Here is a 13,164-nt window from a genome sequence, read left to right as displayed (position 1 = left end):
AAAGCAGAACATCAAATGAATACATTTTAAAAGTGCTATGTTTTCATCAAACTGATCTTTATGTAAAAGGGTGGGATGGATGGATGGATATGGAGAACTGAAAATGCCATAAATAAATAAATGTATTTTTTTATTAAAAAAAATATCATTCAAAAATTAAATCTAAAAAAGTAAATATAAATGGAAATAAGAATAAATAAATAAATCGAGAAAATGAAAAAACGAGATTTCTAAATAAAAATAAATCTGAAAATAAATACAAAAATAAATATATAAATAGAATTATATGTCAATCAATAAATAAAAACATTCTCCTCTTATATCTATTTATTTATTTCATGCAGCAGACAAATATTTAATACAGGTTAAAATGAGGAAGTGGCCCTAAGTGTTTTTTGGATTTAATTTTTGAATTATATTTTTTATATCTGTTTTATTATTATTATTGTTATTGTTATTGTTATTGTTGTTATTATTATTATTATTATTATTATTATTATTATTATTATTATTATTATTATTATTATTATTATTATTTTGGAATTTTTTGTCCTCCATTTATCAAGGGCTCTGTAATGTAAATGGTGCTTGAGCATAACCTCTGGCACATCTTGAATTTTGTGCCAGTCCAAGCCTCATTTTGCCTGCTTTGGGAATTTGGCAGACCTCTCTGCGCCATGGTTGGCGTTCTAGTGCACTGAAGGTGTTTTCTTTGACATGCGCCCAGCACACCCGATAATTTGATAGCTGGAAGCCTGCTTAACTTTACGTCTCCAGGAACCATGTCTAACTATTGGCGCAGGTAGTGTAACTGTTCAGAAAACTCCAGAAATTCTCAATGTCCAATCCACCCCTGGTAACAACCTTACCAGTGTTCATTCTGATAAGCGACACGTTCTCAAGTGTTTGACAGAGTTGTATTTCAGAGGGTTTTAACTCATTCACTGCCATTGACGGCTACAGACGTCAAAAATCAATTTATACTGGGCTGGCAGTGATTGAGTTAAAGGGTTCAAATCTCGGACGATGGCCTTGCCTTCTATTGGAATTGACTTTCCACTGATATTTTAACAGTTCCTGAAAGTCTCAGGTTCATATCTTTTTCCAAAGGTTGCTATGGACATTTGAAAGATGCAAGTACCAAAACTTTAAATGTATTTTTCTCAAAACTAGAGATTTCTATCTTCCAACATTAAAATTGCTGGCACTGTGTCAGTTTTTGAGGTATGTCCGTGTATTATATATCATTTTAAAAGGAATTAAGTGCAGAATTTTAATATAATATATAATCTCAATTTTGATTATTCTTTTTTTTTTGCACATGACATGAGGACCCTTTTTGCCAGAGCCAGTTAACAGTCAAATATAGTCAAAGCTATTTTTTTTTTATTTTGAGTCTCTGGGCAAACATAAGCCATCCACATAATACGTAGAATGACAACAAACTTTGTTTTTAAGGTTAAGCAAAGCCACTTCTGCTACTGTACTTTGGTACCAATTGGTCTGTACACAGAAACAACAAATTTATGAATTTCTTCCATCCTGCACACAGCAGTCCATTTCTGTGTAGTTTGCTAGAAAACAGTTTCAACAAAGGTGGGCGTGTAATTGTGTACCTCATTTTTGTGACAATATGCTGACTATTAAGAATTTGTTTTTGCCTTGTTTGCCTACAATTTTTGTTTCATTTGTAGAAAAATGAACCTGACGTTAAAAAAAAAAAATTGAAGTCCTCCCTCGTTGGGGATCGTTCAAATGCACAAAATCAGCCCTCGGCCCACCGCCTAAATTGTACATCTGTTCTAAATGTACAGTTGAGCCGAGCCAAGACAAGTCAGTACTGTGCAGTGGAAAACCGGCCATTGAATTGTTCCTGAATGTGTTATTTTTCCTGAGCTGAAGGCAGAAGCAATTACTGTAAAATGTGTCTGGGTTTACCTCTCACGACCATAGATTTCAGAAGAACTGAGGTACTCCCTTTCACTTAAATTGGGATGTGTGAGCAGCAGACACAAATCTATTACAGTTCCACTACACTACCACCACGATGCAAACAAAGGCAATAACTGGGCATTACGGCAAATGGAATTCTGAGTCATCTAAGCCAAAGTTGTAATAGAAAAGCATTATGAGAGCATTAAACTAAGCCATATAAAGAAGTTCAATCAAAGGCGAATCCCAAGACCTGTATGTATCGTGGACAATAAAGTAAACATAACCTCTGAAAGCAGATAAACTCAGAAAAATATAAAGACATTATTTTGCACAAAAATACAGCATCACCAGAAATTGAACCTTATCATTAACTCATTTGCTCCCAATAACGTGTAAATACGTTTTTTTTAATGTTCTAAGTGTCCCAAAGACGTATTTATGTTTTTTTTTGGTTTTTTTTTTATGCTAGAGCATACAGAAGGCTTTGATGCAGCCTCTCAACTGCAAAGAACGGTTGCAGAAATGGTTATTACACAAACGGCCAGCAGGTGGCAGCAGAGCAAAGGAGATCAACCAGGGCCATGTAGAAAAAAAGCTCAATTATTTACAATTTTAAATAGATTTGTGAAAACTGATGAAACCTAGCTCTCTTCTAATGCTAATTGCTGCAAAACGGAAACAGATAGAAACATACTTTTTTTCCTGATGAAAGAAGAGACTTTAATCTTTCTTTTGCTTTTATAGCAATAGAACACAATATTCTGTGGGCCTTGCAAAATCGGTCAAAATCCAGTAAAACAGCGAACGGGATTGCTTCTGGGAGTGAATGAGCTAACCAACCTTAATTCATAATTACATAAAAACAAGTGAGAGGCTATTATAGGGTCAGCGAAGATGATCTTAATTGCAGACTGATTATTAGCATTACTCCATTAATTCTACTTTTCACCACATCATCAATTGTGGCAATTCTTAAGTTGGAGTGATTTCCAGTACCCGTGCTGGGCTGCTGTGCATTTTGCCTTACACAGGGTGAAACCTGACAAGTTGAGTCTGCTGTCCCTGGAGTATTGGCTGTGTTTAATTAATAAACAGGCACTTAGTGAGCCAACCGCAAGAGGGTCCTTACTGTCACACTCCCAGAGGTAGGGGTCCTAAATGAGTCATTAGATACTCAACACACATTCACTGCCTATATACCGTGTGTGCGTGTGCGCGCGCATGGGGGTCGGGTACCGTGGTAATAGCGTTTTAATGATACCTACACCTGCCTAATCACCTGTTCAGGAGCCTTCCAGCATTCCAGGTAACCCAGTATTCTCAGCACGGGAATTATTTTTAATGCGTCCTGTTCAAAGCTCCCCTCTCATTTGGCTTCCCAATTATTCCACAAGGCTCCATTCTCGCCTTCTCTGCATCTGAGGAAGCGAGGTGTAATTATATTCCAAAATTGGCTAATTTACATCAACATATCATTGGAGTCATGCAAAATAGCTTTGGCAATGATTGAAGACGTTGAGGCCCGTAGCCCCAAGTGCAAACTGTGTGAGTCGATTTGGAATTGTTGCGCGGTTAGTGATAGATATTATTGCTTTATGTATCATCAAATCAATGCAGGTGAAACTTTATGAGCGTCAGTAACTTGTTGCAGACATTAATTTAGAATATTTTGTTTTTATTCGCATAATCAAGGAGGAATTTGTGCAGTAAAAAAGACCTACTAAAAAGTAATGATACAACACTAGGGGTTGGAAACATAAGTCGATGAGTCAGCTTGCCATACACGGATGCAATTTCTTCCTTTTTCCTTGCAACCATCGCCTCGTGCACGGGTGTCCAAACTTTTCCTTCAAGGGTCACATACAGAAAAATCAAATGAATCAAGAGCCGCTTTGACATTTTTTGGCTTCATTAAGAATCCAATAAGCCAAGGAATTATTTAAAATAGATATTTTAACATTTTTATTTATTTTTTTTAACCACAAACAGTATGGGATTTTTCATGATTTTGGTGACTGAGTTTGCAAGGCCCACAGAATATTGTGTACTATTACTGTAAACACATGGAACCTACCAAAAGAAAAATTTGAGTCTCTTCTTTCTTCAGAAAAAAAGTATATTTCTATCTGTGTCTGTTTTGCAGCAATTAGCAGAGAATAGAGATAAGTTTCATCATCTGTTTTAAACTGTGAGGAAAACAGCTTGTTTGCAACATGACCATGGTTGATATCTTATACTCTGCTGCCACCTGCTGGCCGTTTTTTGTAATAACTACAATTACTTCAATTGTTCTATGGCATTCAGAGACTGCATCAAAGAGTTATGTATGGTCTATCATAAAAAAAAAACACATAAAAAAAAACATAAATACGTCTTTGGGACACTGGTAATATTTCAATAGAACGTATTTATACGTTTTTGGGAGCGCCTGAGTTGAGTACAGTCTGCATTTTCGGCGGTCAGGAACCCATGATGCCCATTCCAAGACTTTAATGTTAGCCTGCTGGGTGTCAAATTACAACCGTGTTTTCTAACTGATGGTTTCAGTTGGCGATGAATTCCAAGGTACCTTTTTACTGTGCTATTCACATTGATGTAGAACAATATACTGTAGCTGCTCCAGCAAAAGAGCCCAGCAGAATTACGCTAGCACCACACCAAACAGTTTGCACTGGTTTTTGTGGCCAAGAGCACAATCGTTTCTTATCCGACCATAAAACTTTCCTTCAGAAAACTTTGCAAACTCCAGCAAAGCTTGAAGGTCTTTGTGTTGGAGCAGTAACAGCCTCTCCGTTCATAGCGATGTGAAACTATCCTGACTGTAAACAGTGACACTGATGTTGCATCAGCTTTCAGTTCTTGGTTATTTCTGACCTACCAGTGTCATAAAAGCTTGGAACCTCATCCCTTAGGGGGCTAGCTAGCCCAACTCTGTGCTGGTCCCAAGCCCGGATAAATAGGAGAAGTTGGAGTCAGGAAGGGCATCCATCTGTAAAGTCGATGCCAAAATGTATTTGGAAGTGAGCGCTAAACAAAAGGAGAAATAATGAAGTTGAAAAAAGAAGTGCTCAGAGGAGGACTATTTAGAGAAGACTTCTGCAAAACAGCAACAACAAATACAGAAAATAGAAGTTTTGATTTTATTTCAGTTTTCAGGGCAAAAAACGGTTAGGCGACATGTCCTAAAAACATCCAGTAAATGGGTCCAAGGGTCATTGCAAAACTACTGTTCGGAGAAGGGGACTTCAAAGTGGCACTGTGTGTTGTCAGCTTGTTACAACAGCTCCGCTAACTTTCTCCTTTATTTGTACTTTTGCTCATGTTTTTACCATTTAGCATTTGTTTACTGAATGGTTTGCACAGTTGCAGAAATTCTTGACAGCATCATATTGCCTTAACATTTATGCAAATGCAAATATATATAAACCATTACTGCTTCATATTTTGTTTCCTTCAATGTGACACAGTTGCCTGAAGACCCTAATGCCCTGATTAGGGTACACTCTGGACTGATAACAGCCAATCACAGGGAAGATATAAACAAAACACAACTATGGACAATGGGCCTTATGTGGAATGCAGTGCTTCTCAGTTGTTTGTTTTGTTTTGCAAGTATACCCAAGAGAAATAATGAAAATTAATATTTGAATCTAATGGAAGATATATGATTTTCAAAATGGAAGGAAAGGTCGTACTAAAAACAAAAGCAGACAGCTTTAAGATCCAGATAAATGCCTTCTAATTGTGTTGCAGTGCTTCAGTAACTCCATCTGGCACCCACGTCTAAGCAACAATAACTTGAGGACATTGATGGAGAAGTATAGCTCAACAATGCAGCATTGCACTTAAATGTGGTTGACATATATATAAATTACAATTGGGGAAACCTGCTGTTCAGCTGACAAACTCAAGATGATGTTCACTCAAGTGTCATACACCGCTACTGAGATTATTTTTTCAAATAGCAGACATTCTTTTGTTGACTGCAACTAAAAGTACTTGAATTTGAGTATTTTACCCACTTTAATCTATAATATAAAGAATAGGAATATAGGCTCTATAAACATTAAAATATCAATGTCATCTGACTCCCTGGAAAAAAAGGTTTAAGCCAATTGTGCCAAAATGATGATATGCCATGTAAGCTAAATTTGCAGTATTATTTTTATTAGACACGAAACATTGTCACTTTATGTTTAAAAAAAAAAAAAGAAAAAAGAAAAAAAAAAGAAAAAAGAAAAAAAAAAGAAAAAAGAAAAAAAAAAGAAAAAATTGAATGCGATAATCATAGTCTGGAAATATTAGAATGGAACTCGCAACATTTTTTTATCATATTCGAAAGTGTTGTGTATTATTATTATTATTATTATTATTATGAACATGTGGCAGCACTTCCATCTGAACTATTATCCAGGTTATTGCCAGCTTCATTCTAATATTTATTTTTTTACTATGATTAACATATGTCTGCACATGCACTCATAAATTTTAGGGACAATCAGTGACGGTTTTCATTCATCTTGCCATTGTTAAGGACTGGTTGCACATAAGTGTCGCTCTCCGCTCCAGTCACTTCTACAAATGCCCCCCCTTTTGTTCTCCAAAGAAAAATGTGAAAAACCCGACTGAGTTATATCTAAATTATGGCAATATACGTGATGACAGCATACTCATTTTTATGGCACAAAATTAGACCAGGAAAAAAGTCCAAAATGAACAGGGGTTGCTTGCACGCAAAAGCGTCACGGCGATGACTGACTGGACAATAAATGTCCAATAATTATATTTTCTCATAAAAAGAAAGCAAAAAAATAATTTTAATCTGTTGTGTGGGTCAATTTGACTCAAATTTTAGGTTAATTTGCAGGTTGGGTCCAAGTTCAGTGGGACGGGGGGCTTAAGTTAAGTCAGCAATCGTCGCCTCATTTACATTCCAGTTCCATTTTATTGCGATTTCCTTTACAAAAAAAAAAAAAAATTCCAAGGGCACATATAGTAACCCCAAATGATTCACAAACTGTTGGAATGTGGCAGCTTCTATTTTACACTAAATTAAGCAACATGAATCACCAAGGTTGTTCAACACATGTCCACACTCCAAATGCAAGCTTCCGCTGGGAGGAAGTAAAGCCAAGCTTGTGCGAGCAAAGAAAAAAACATTGCTAGCTGAACAAAATTGCTTGTTCAGTGGTCTGGAGATAGGCCTCTCACTGGGGCTAGTCCCAGACAAATATCAGAATGTGTGCCACACACATACACAACACTACAACTGAATGAATGTTTCCAAATATTGTTTCATGGCAGTGTAAGTGTATGTTTGACTAGAATGAATCAAATGAACATATGACGTAAAACAGCATTTTCTATATATAAATGTTACATATGAAATAGTTGGTATGCGCCCTAATTTTCAGGGCTGGTTCTGTGACCTTGCCTTTGCTCTGTTGTCTGCACCATCTTTATTTATTTATTGAAATAAACCGTGATTCAAGGTCTCGTTATGCAGAATGCAAGGCTGAGTATTAACATACTGCCTGGCAAGGTTAGTGATCAACATCAATAGGTTACTCTGTGGATACTCTATGACTCTCTTTCCATTAGGAGCAGTTTTGTAACAAATTTCTTCTGTCATTTTTGTAATCTTCCCGGGTCTGGGTTGTTAGCATGCAGCTAACGTCTTTTGGTTTCTTTTGTTCTGTTTTAGCAGTGCAGAGGCTAATTCTCATGTCAGAATTGTTTTTTTGAGTGGATACATTGTATTGAGTCAATGTTAGGAGCTATTGCCTCCATAAAGCTGGAGGCATATACAGTACATCTGATAGGCAATTAGAAGAAAATGTCTCCCCACCTACAATTTTTTTTTTCCAGAGAGGTGTGCAGGATGACGCTTCAACTCAGTGAGTGGTGACTGTGCACGTGTGCATGGCTGCTTCATTCTTTATTATACCGTCCACAGTCACGGTTTCGTGAATTAAAATGCACACACAAGCCAGAGTCTTGCTCAAAATACTAATAATATAAGCAGGATTAAGTCAACGTGAAAACATGAAAAGCAACGTTTTGCTGAGCTTTTGTGTACTATCACCAGTGATGGTTAGTTATAGTTACTAATTACTCAAAAGTAACTGAGTTAGTAATTGAATTACTTCATGTTGAAAGTAACTTGTTACCACTCAAAGTAATTATTTTCACTACGCTAAAAAAAGTTTCAATCATATAATATATATATATATATATATATATATATATATATATATATATGTATGTATGTATGTATATATATATATATATATATATATATATATATATATATATATATATATATATATATATATATATATATATATATATATATATATATATACATATATATACTTTTTTTTCCTATACCACTATCTACTGTAATTATGATTTCACTACAGCATTAGTGTAAGCCCATGCAGGATGATTCCAACAGAAATCGTTTTCTTCTCTAAGTGAAAATTTCAGACACTTGTACTCTAATTGTGTTTTATCGAGGAAAAAAAAACATAAGATGATGGGCATCATTAAGATCAGTGGTGTGTGCCAATACATTGCACAGCTATAGCATCTGCCTTGGTAATGTTCATTAACAGCATATAGCCTTTCGCGCCAATACACACACATGCCCATATACACCCGTCTTTATCACCACAACAGAGCAAACACAGCATTAAATGGCTTTGAGCGTAAATGGCTGTTTTAATAATCTAATTGTCAGGTCAAGAGGAGTTTGATAATTTAGAAAATTGAATACTTGACTTGCATACGAGACAATTTAATGAAGAAAAGTTTCAGAATAGAGCTACGCAGGGTTTTTAGATTCCATTTTGTATTTTGTTTGCAGGATTGCTGCTCGCATTCTAATGATCTCTTCCTGTTTCCTCCACCTTGTCTCTTGTCTTCAACAGCAATTCGGCAAGATTTTGGATGTGGAGATTATCTTTAACGAGCGAGGCTCCAAGGTAAATAAACATAAAGGTGGTCAGTATACAATATATTTTTTGTATTTCCTCTCACCTGTCTTCGTTTACTCTCACACAATTCTTCCTCAGTCTTCGCAGCCTTTTCTTTCACTCTGTCTCAAGGGTAATTAGAAACTTATCAGTCCCAATTGCCTTCAGGCAGCTTTTACACCTTTCCTGCCTGCCATACATTGAGACCTACCATCTCGTCTTATCTTAATGCTGACATCAGGCTGCTCACAGTATGCAAACACACTCTCTTGCCTAGTTAGCTTCCCGACCTATAGCAGCGGGAGATAACCGCCAATTGTGGGTAAAGATGGAGCCTATCAAATAAACAAATTCAGCCTCACCAGCTGTCAACGTCATGGATATATATATATATATATATATATATATATATATATATATATATATATATATATATATATATATATATATATATATCAATAAGGATTGTAACAAAAAGTTGAGAGTGCATTGAATCGAACCGAATTGCTCCTCATCCCATCTCGAATTGAGCTGTACCATATTGAATTGAATTGTAATCCCACTGAGTTGAACTGAATGGAATCTTTCCACTTTAAAATGAACCGTCCTTGAACCGTATATTGCTGGCGTATGGAGCATCCCTTTTCAGGAGACCCCTTTTTTTTTTTCAGCCATTATCATTGCATCAACAACGAGAACAAGCCATTTCCAACACATTAGATTAGTCAATAATTTGGTAAAATGACACCCACACGTGTGGACTGACCAAAAGTGTGTGTGTGTATATGTATGTATATATATATATATATATAATTTATTTATTTTTCATGTAAAATTTTATAGCACTTTTCTGGATACTCAAAGGCAGTTCACAATGGATGCATTATTCAAGCACTCACACATTCACACTCTATTGGCTGTAAACTATAAGCCATAGCTTCCCTGGGACAGACTGACTAAAGCTTGGCTCCCAAGTGTGCGCCTACGACCCCTCCGACCACCACCAAACATTCACGCTGTCTGTAGTGATTGGTACTGGAGGCAATTGTGTGAAGTGTTTTGCCCAAGGACACAATAACACATATACCTTGGAGAGAGTGGGAATCAAACAGCCAACCTTCCGGTTATCAGGCAACCAGCTCTACCTCCTACGCCACGGCCGCCAAAACCTGTGTGCTGACTAATAATAATAAAGCCAATTTATTCAGAATTACTCCTATAGTTTATTGGCATGTCACAAATGTATGACCAAAAGTACTTCAAACTGTAGATTTTTAATTAATATTAAATCATAACCTTAATTAATCAGGAAATTTCCTTCTGGGACAGTTAGTTTTCTTTTCTATGTTTGCATTTCAATTAACATTTCATTTGGCCTCATCTTGAGATTGTAAATTCAAATGAATAACATTGATTTGGGTCACATGGCCTCTGATTGGTTGGGAGCTTCATAAAGCATAAATGTTTTTGTGTGCCCAAGGTTCTCGCCATGGTTATTATAGTTAGCGAAAGCTAATAATTATATCTAAAATTGAAAAGAAGGAAAACATTTTCATTCATGAAATATAAAAACAAGAGTGGTTTAAAAAAGTATAATAGCTGAAACTACATGTTATGCTCATGAAACTAATTAAAACGAAGTATACATATTGTTTTCATCTTTTTGTTCATTTCATACTTAAGCTTTCTGGGTTTATTTTATATTTATTTTGGTGTTGGTGTTCAATCATACAGAGGAGGAAGGTTGAATAGTTATTAATAATTATACTCACACAATGCTCATTGTGATAATAATGTAATAACCTTATTTATTGATTGATTTAATTATTTTTTTATTTTATTATATGTTCTCATTGCTGCTGGACATGTAAATTTCCCAGAGGGAGCCATCCCAAAGGGATCAATAAAGTCAAGTCTAAGTCTAACTCTAATATTCCATCCATAAATAAAAAAAACTAAAACTAATTCTGAAACTAATCAAAGCTAAATTAAAACAAAGCATTTTCGAATAAAAAAAAAACTAATAAAAACTAACCGACATGATTTAAATAAAAATAAATAAACTGGCTGAATTTAAAAAAAAAAAAAAAAAAAAAAAAAAAAAAAAGAGAAAAGTAACTATAGTGAAAAATCCTGTGTTTCCCGTTATGAAAATGAATGAATGACCCTGAAGTTGGAGGAGAAAATCAATTGGAGAGAAATGGGAATTTACACACATAATTAGGAATGGACGAGTACCGATACCAGGTATCTGTATCGGGCCGATACCAGCCTTTTCTCAAGTACTCGAGTACTCGTGACGCAGACGAGTACAAGTGACCAATAGCAGAGGGGGAAGACGTTAAGTGAGTCCTCCTTGCCTGTAACTGGTGCTAGCTTGCAGCAGTTTTTCACCAAAACTTCACCGGTTTGGAAATACTTCAAAATTGTGAATCTTAAACTAAAAGAGCATTTTTGTGTTTTATTTTGAGCGTTAAGATTATTGAAGAGTGACTGTGCTGTTTTTGTGTTTGTTTTTTTGTCAAAAGTAAAGGAGTATATTTGTTTAAAAATATCTTTTAGTGATTTTTTTTTATTTGTCAAAATGTACGACTGGTATCGGCAGTTGGTATCGGTATCGGTGAGTACTGAGGGTCTGAGTATCGGTATCGGTCTTAAAAAAAAGTGGTATCGAACATCCCTACACATAATATTGTTGCTCGACAATCCCGATCTAGTACAATAGCTTCCTTTAGTCTAAATAAGGAAAAAAACAGAATAGAACATATTAATCTTGTTCATTTCTGCAGGCATATTAAATGACCAACAAGTGTATTTCTATTCCAATTGAACTTATGCACAGTGTCTTCTTCACTTCTGCTCCCAGTTTGAAACACTTTTGGGTCTCGTGAGTTAGCTGCACCCTGAGGCGGAGTCACTCACTGTTTTGCCGAGTGTGGTTGCGAGTGTAATTGTATGACATAAATCTGCTTCTGTGACCATCGAAGAGCGTGCACGGGACTGCACGCACGCAATCATCCACATATGCCAACCTATACTGCTCTTTTGTTTTATTCGTCCGGGTCTAATGTTTTCTGTAAATATATTTGCAGTGAGGGATGAAGTGTGAATGTAAACTGTCACATATGAAGTGCTGTTTATTTTAGTACGGTAGTATCATAGATGTATGTGTAATGTCCCTCTTTCCCCGATGTCCTTGCCTCCAGTTCCATTTCCTAACCTCCAGGCCTCTCATCTCTTCTTTGTCTTTTTCCTCTCTTCTTTTCCTTTTTTCCTCACATCCGTCCATCTCATTTTTGAACCTCACTTCCTGGCAACTGCAGGGCTTTGGGTTTGTAACATTTGAAACGACCGCAGATGCTGATCGCGCACGGGAGAAACTAAATGGTACAATCGTAGAGGGACGCAAAATAGAGGTGCCTGTCTTTTTTTTCCTCTCTGTTTTTGCCCTCTGCCCCCCCCGGCCCCTCTTCTCCCTGTCCGTTCTTGTACCCTCCTCCTCCCACCCCTGACTTCTGTCTTTCCTTTTTCCTTCTGCCTGAAGTTTCCTGCAATACCTTCCCTCTCTTCCATTCATCTCGTGTCTTCCACCTGCCTGCTGCACCTTGAACGCTGCATGCTGAAGCCTGATCTGATCTGTAAGTGTTTGTGACAAAGACGGAAGAAAGAGCGATCCGGCGACGTTTGAGTGTTTTCCCCATGTTTTGACACAAACAATGAATTACTACTTTGCTCATGACGGATTGTGGCATGTGTGTTCGTGTGTGCATGCGCACGCAGTAACATCAGTTTCTTTTTTGGGAGTTTGAAAGAAAGGAATCTCTTTTAAATCAACGAACCGTAGTTAGATATCAGGCAAATTTCAGCATATTATTTTGTGTCAGTTGTGTGCAATATAAAGCAACACATTTTTAGTTTGTGTTCATTTAATCGTCTTTTAGCTCTCTTATTCCACGAATCACTGGAAAAGTGTATATAGAGCTATTTGTAACCAGTGTTGCTAAAAAAAAACTTGCTTTCCAAAGTAACTAGTAGTCTAACGCGTTAGACTTTATTCTAAAAAGTAGTCTGATTAAAGTTACTGTCCAGAGATTCAATGCGTTACTCCACATTTTCATGAAGAAGGCAAAAAATCTCACTGTTGTAACAGTCACAAACAACTGCCGCTAACTACGAAGATGAGGCGGGAGTCATTGATCACCACACTGAATTCAGCCATGGTCTGGTCGTGATTGGTTTGCACATTCAAATC

The 13,164-nt window shown here is 36.4% G+C and overlaps 1 protein-coding gene across 12 annotated transcripts in view; it reads left to right on the top strand.

Annotated features, from left to right (window-relative positions):
• rbfox3a (RNA binding fox-1 homolog 3a) overlaps positions 1-13,164 on the top strand; it is a 509,587-nt gene that overhangs the window by 461,583 nt on the left and 34,840 nt on the right. For all 12 annotated transcript variants that reach the window (XM_077501734.1, XM_077501742.1, XM_077501745.1 and 9 more), the window contains 2 exons: positions 8,868-8,921; positions 12,236-12,328. In XM_077501734.1, coding sequence (XP_077357860.1) covers positions 8,868-8,921; positions 12,236-12,328 — 147 coding nt within the window. The remainder of the gene's footprint in view (positions 1-8,867; positions 8,922-12,235; positions 12,329-13,164) is intronic.

Source organism: Festucalex cinctus, chromosome 17 (assembly GCF_051991245.1).
Source record: "Festucalex cinctus isolate MCC-2025b chromosome 17, RoL_Fcin_1.0, whole genome shotgun sequence".
Taxonomy (NCBI): domain Eukaryota; kingdom Metazoa; phylum Chordata; class Actinopteri; order Syngnathiformes; family Syngnathidae; genus Festucalex; species Festucalex cinctus.
This window is presented reverse-complemented; position numbering and strand designations above follow the sequence as displayed.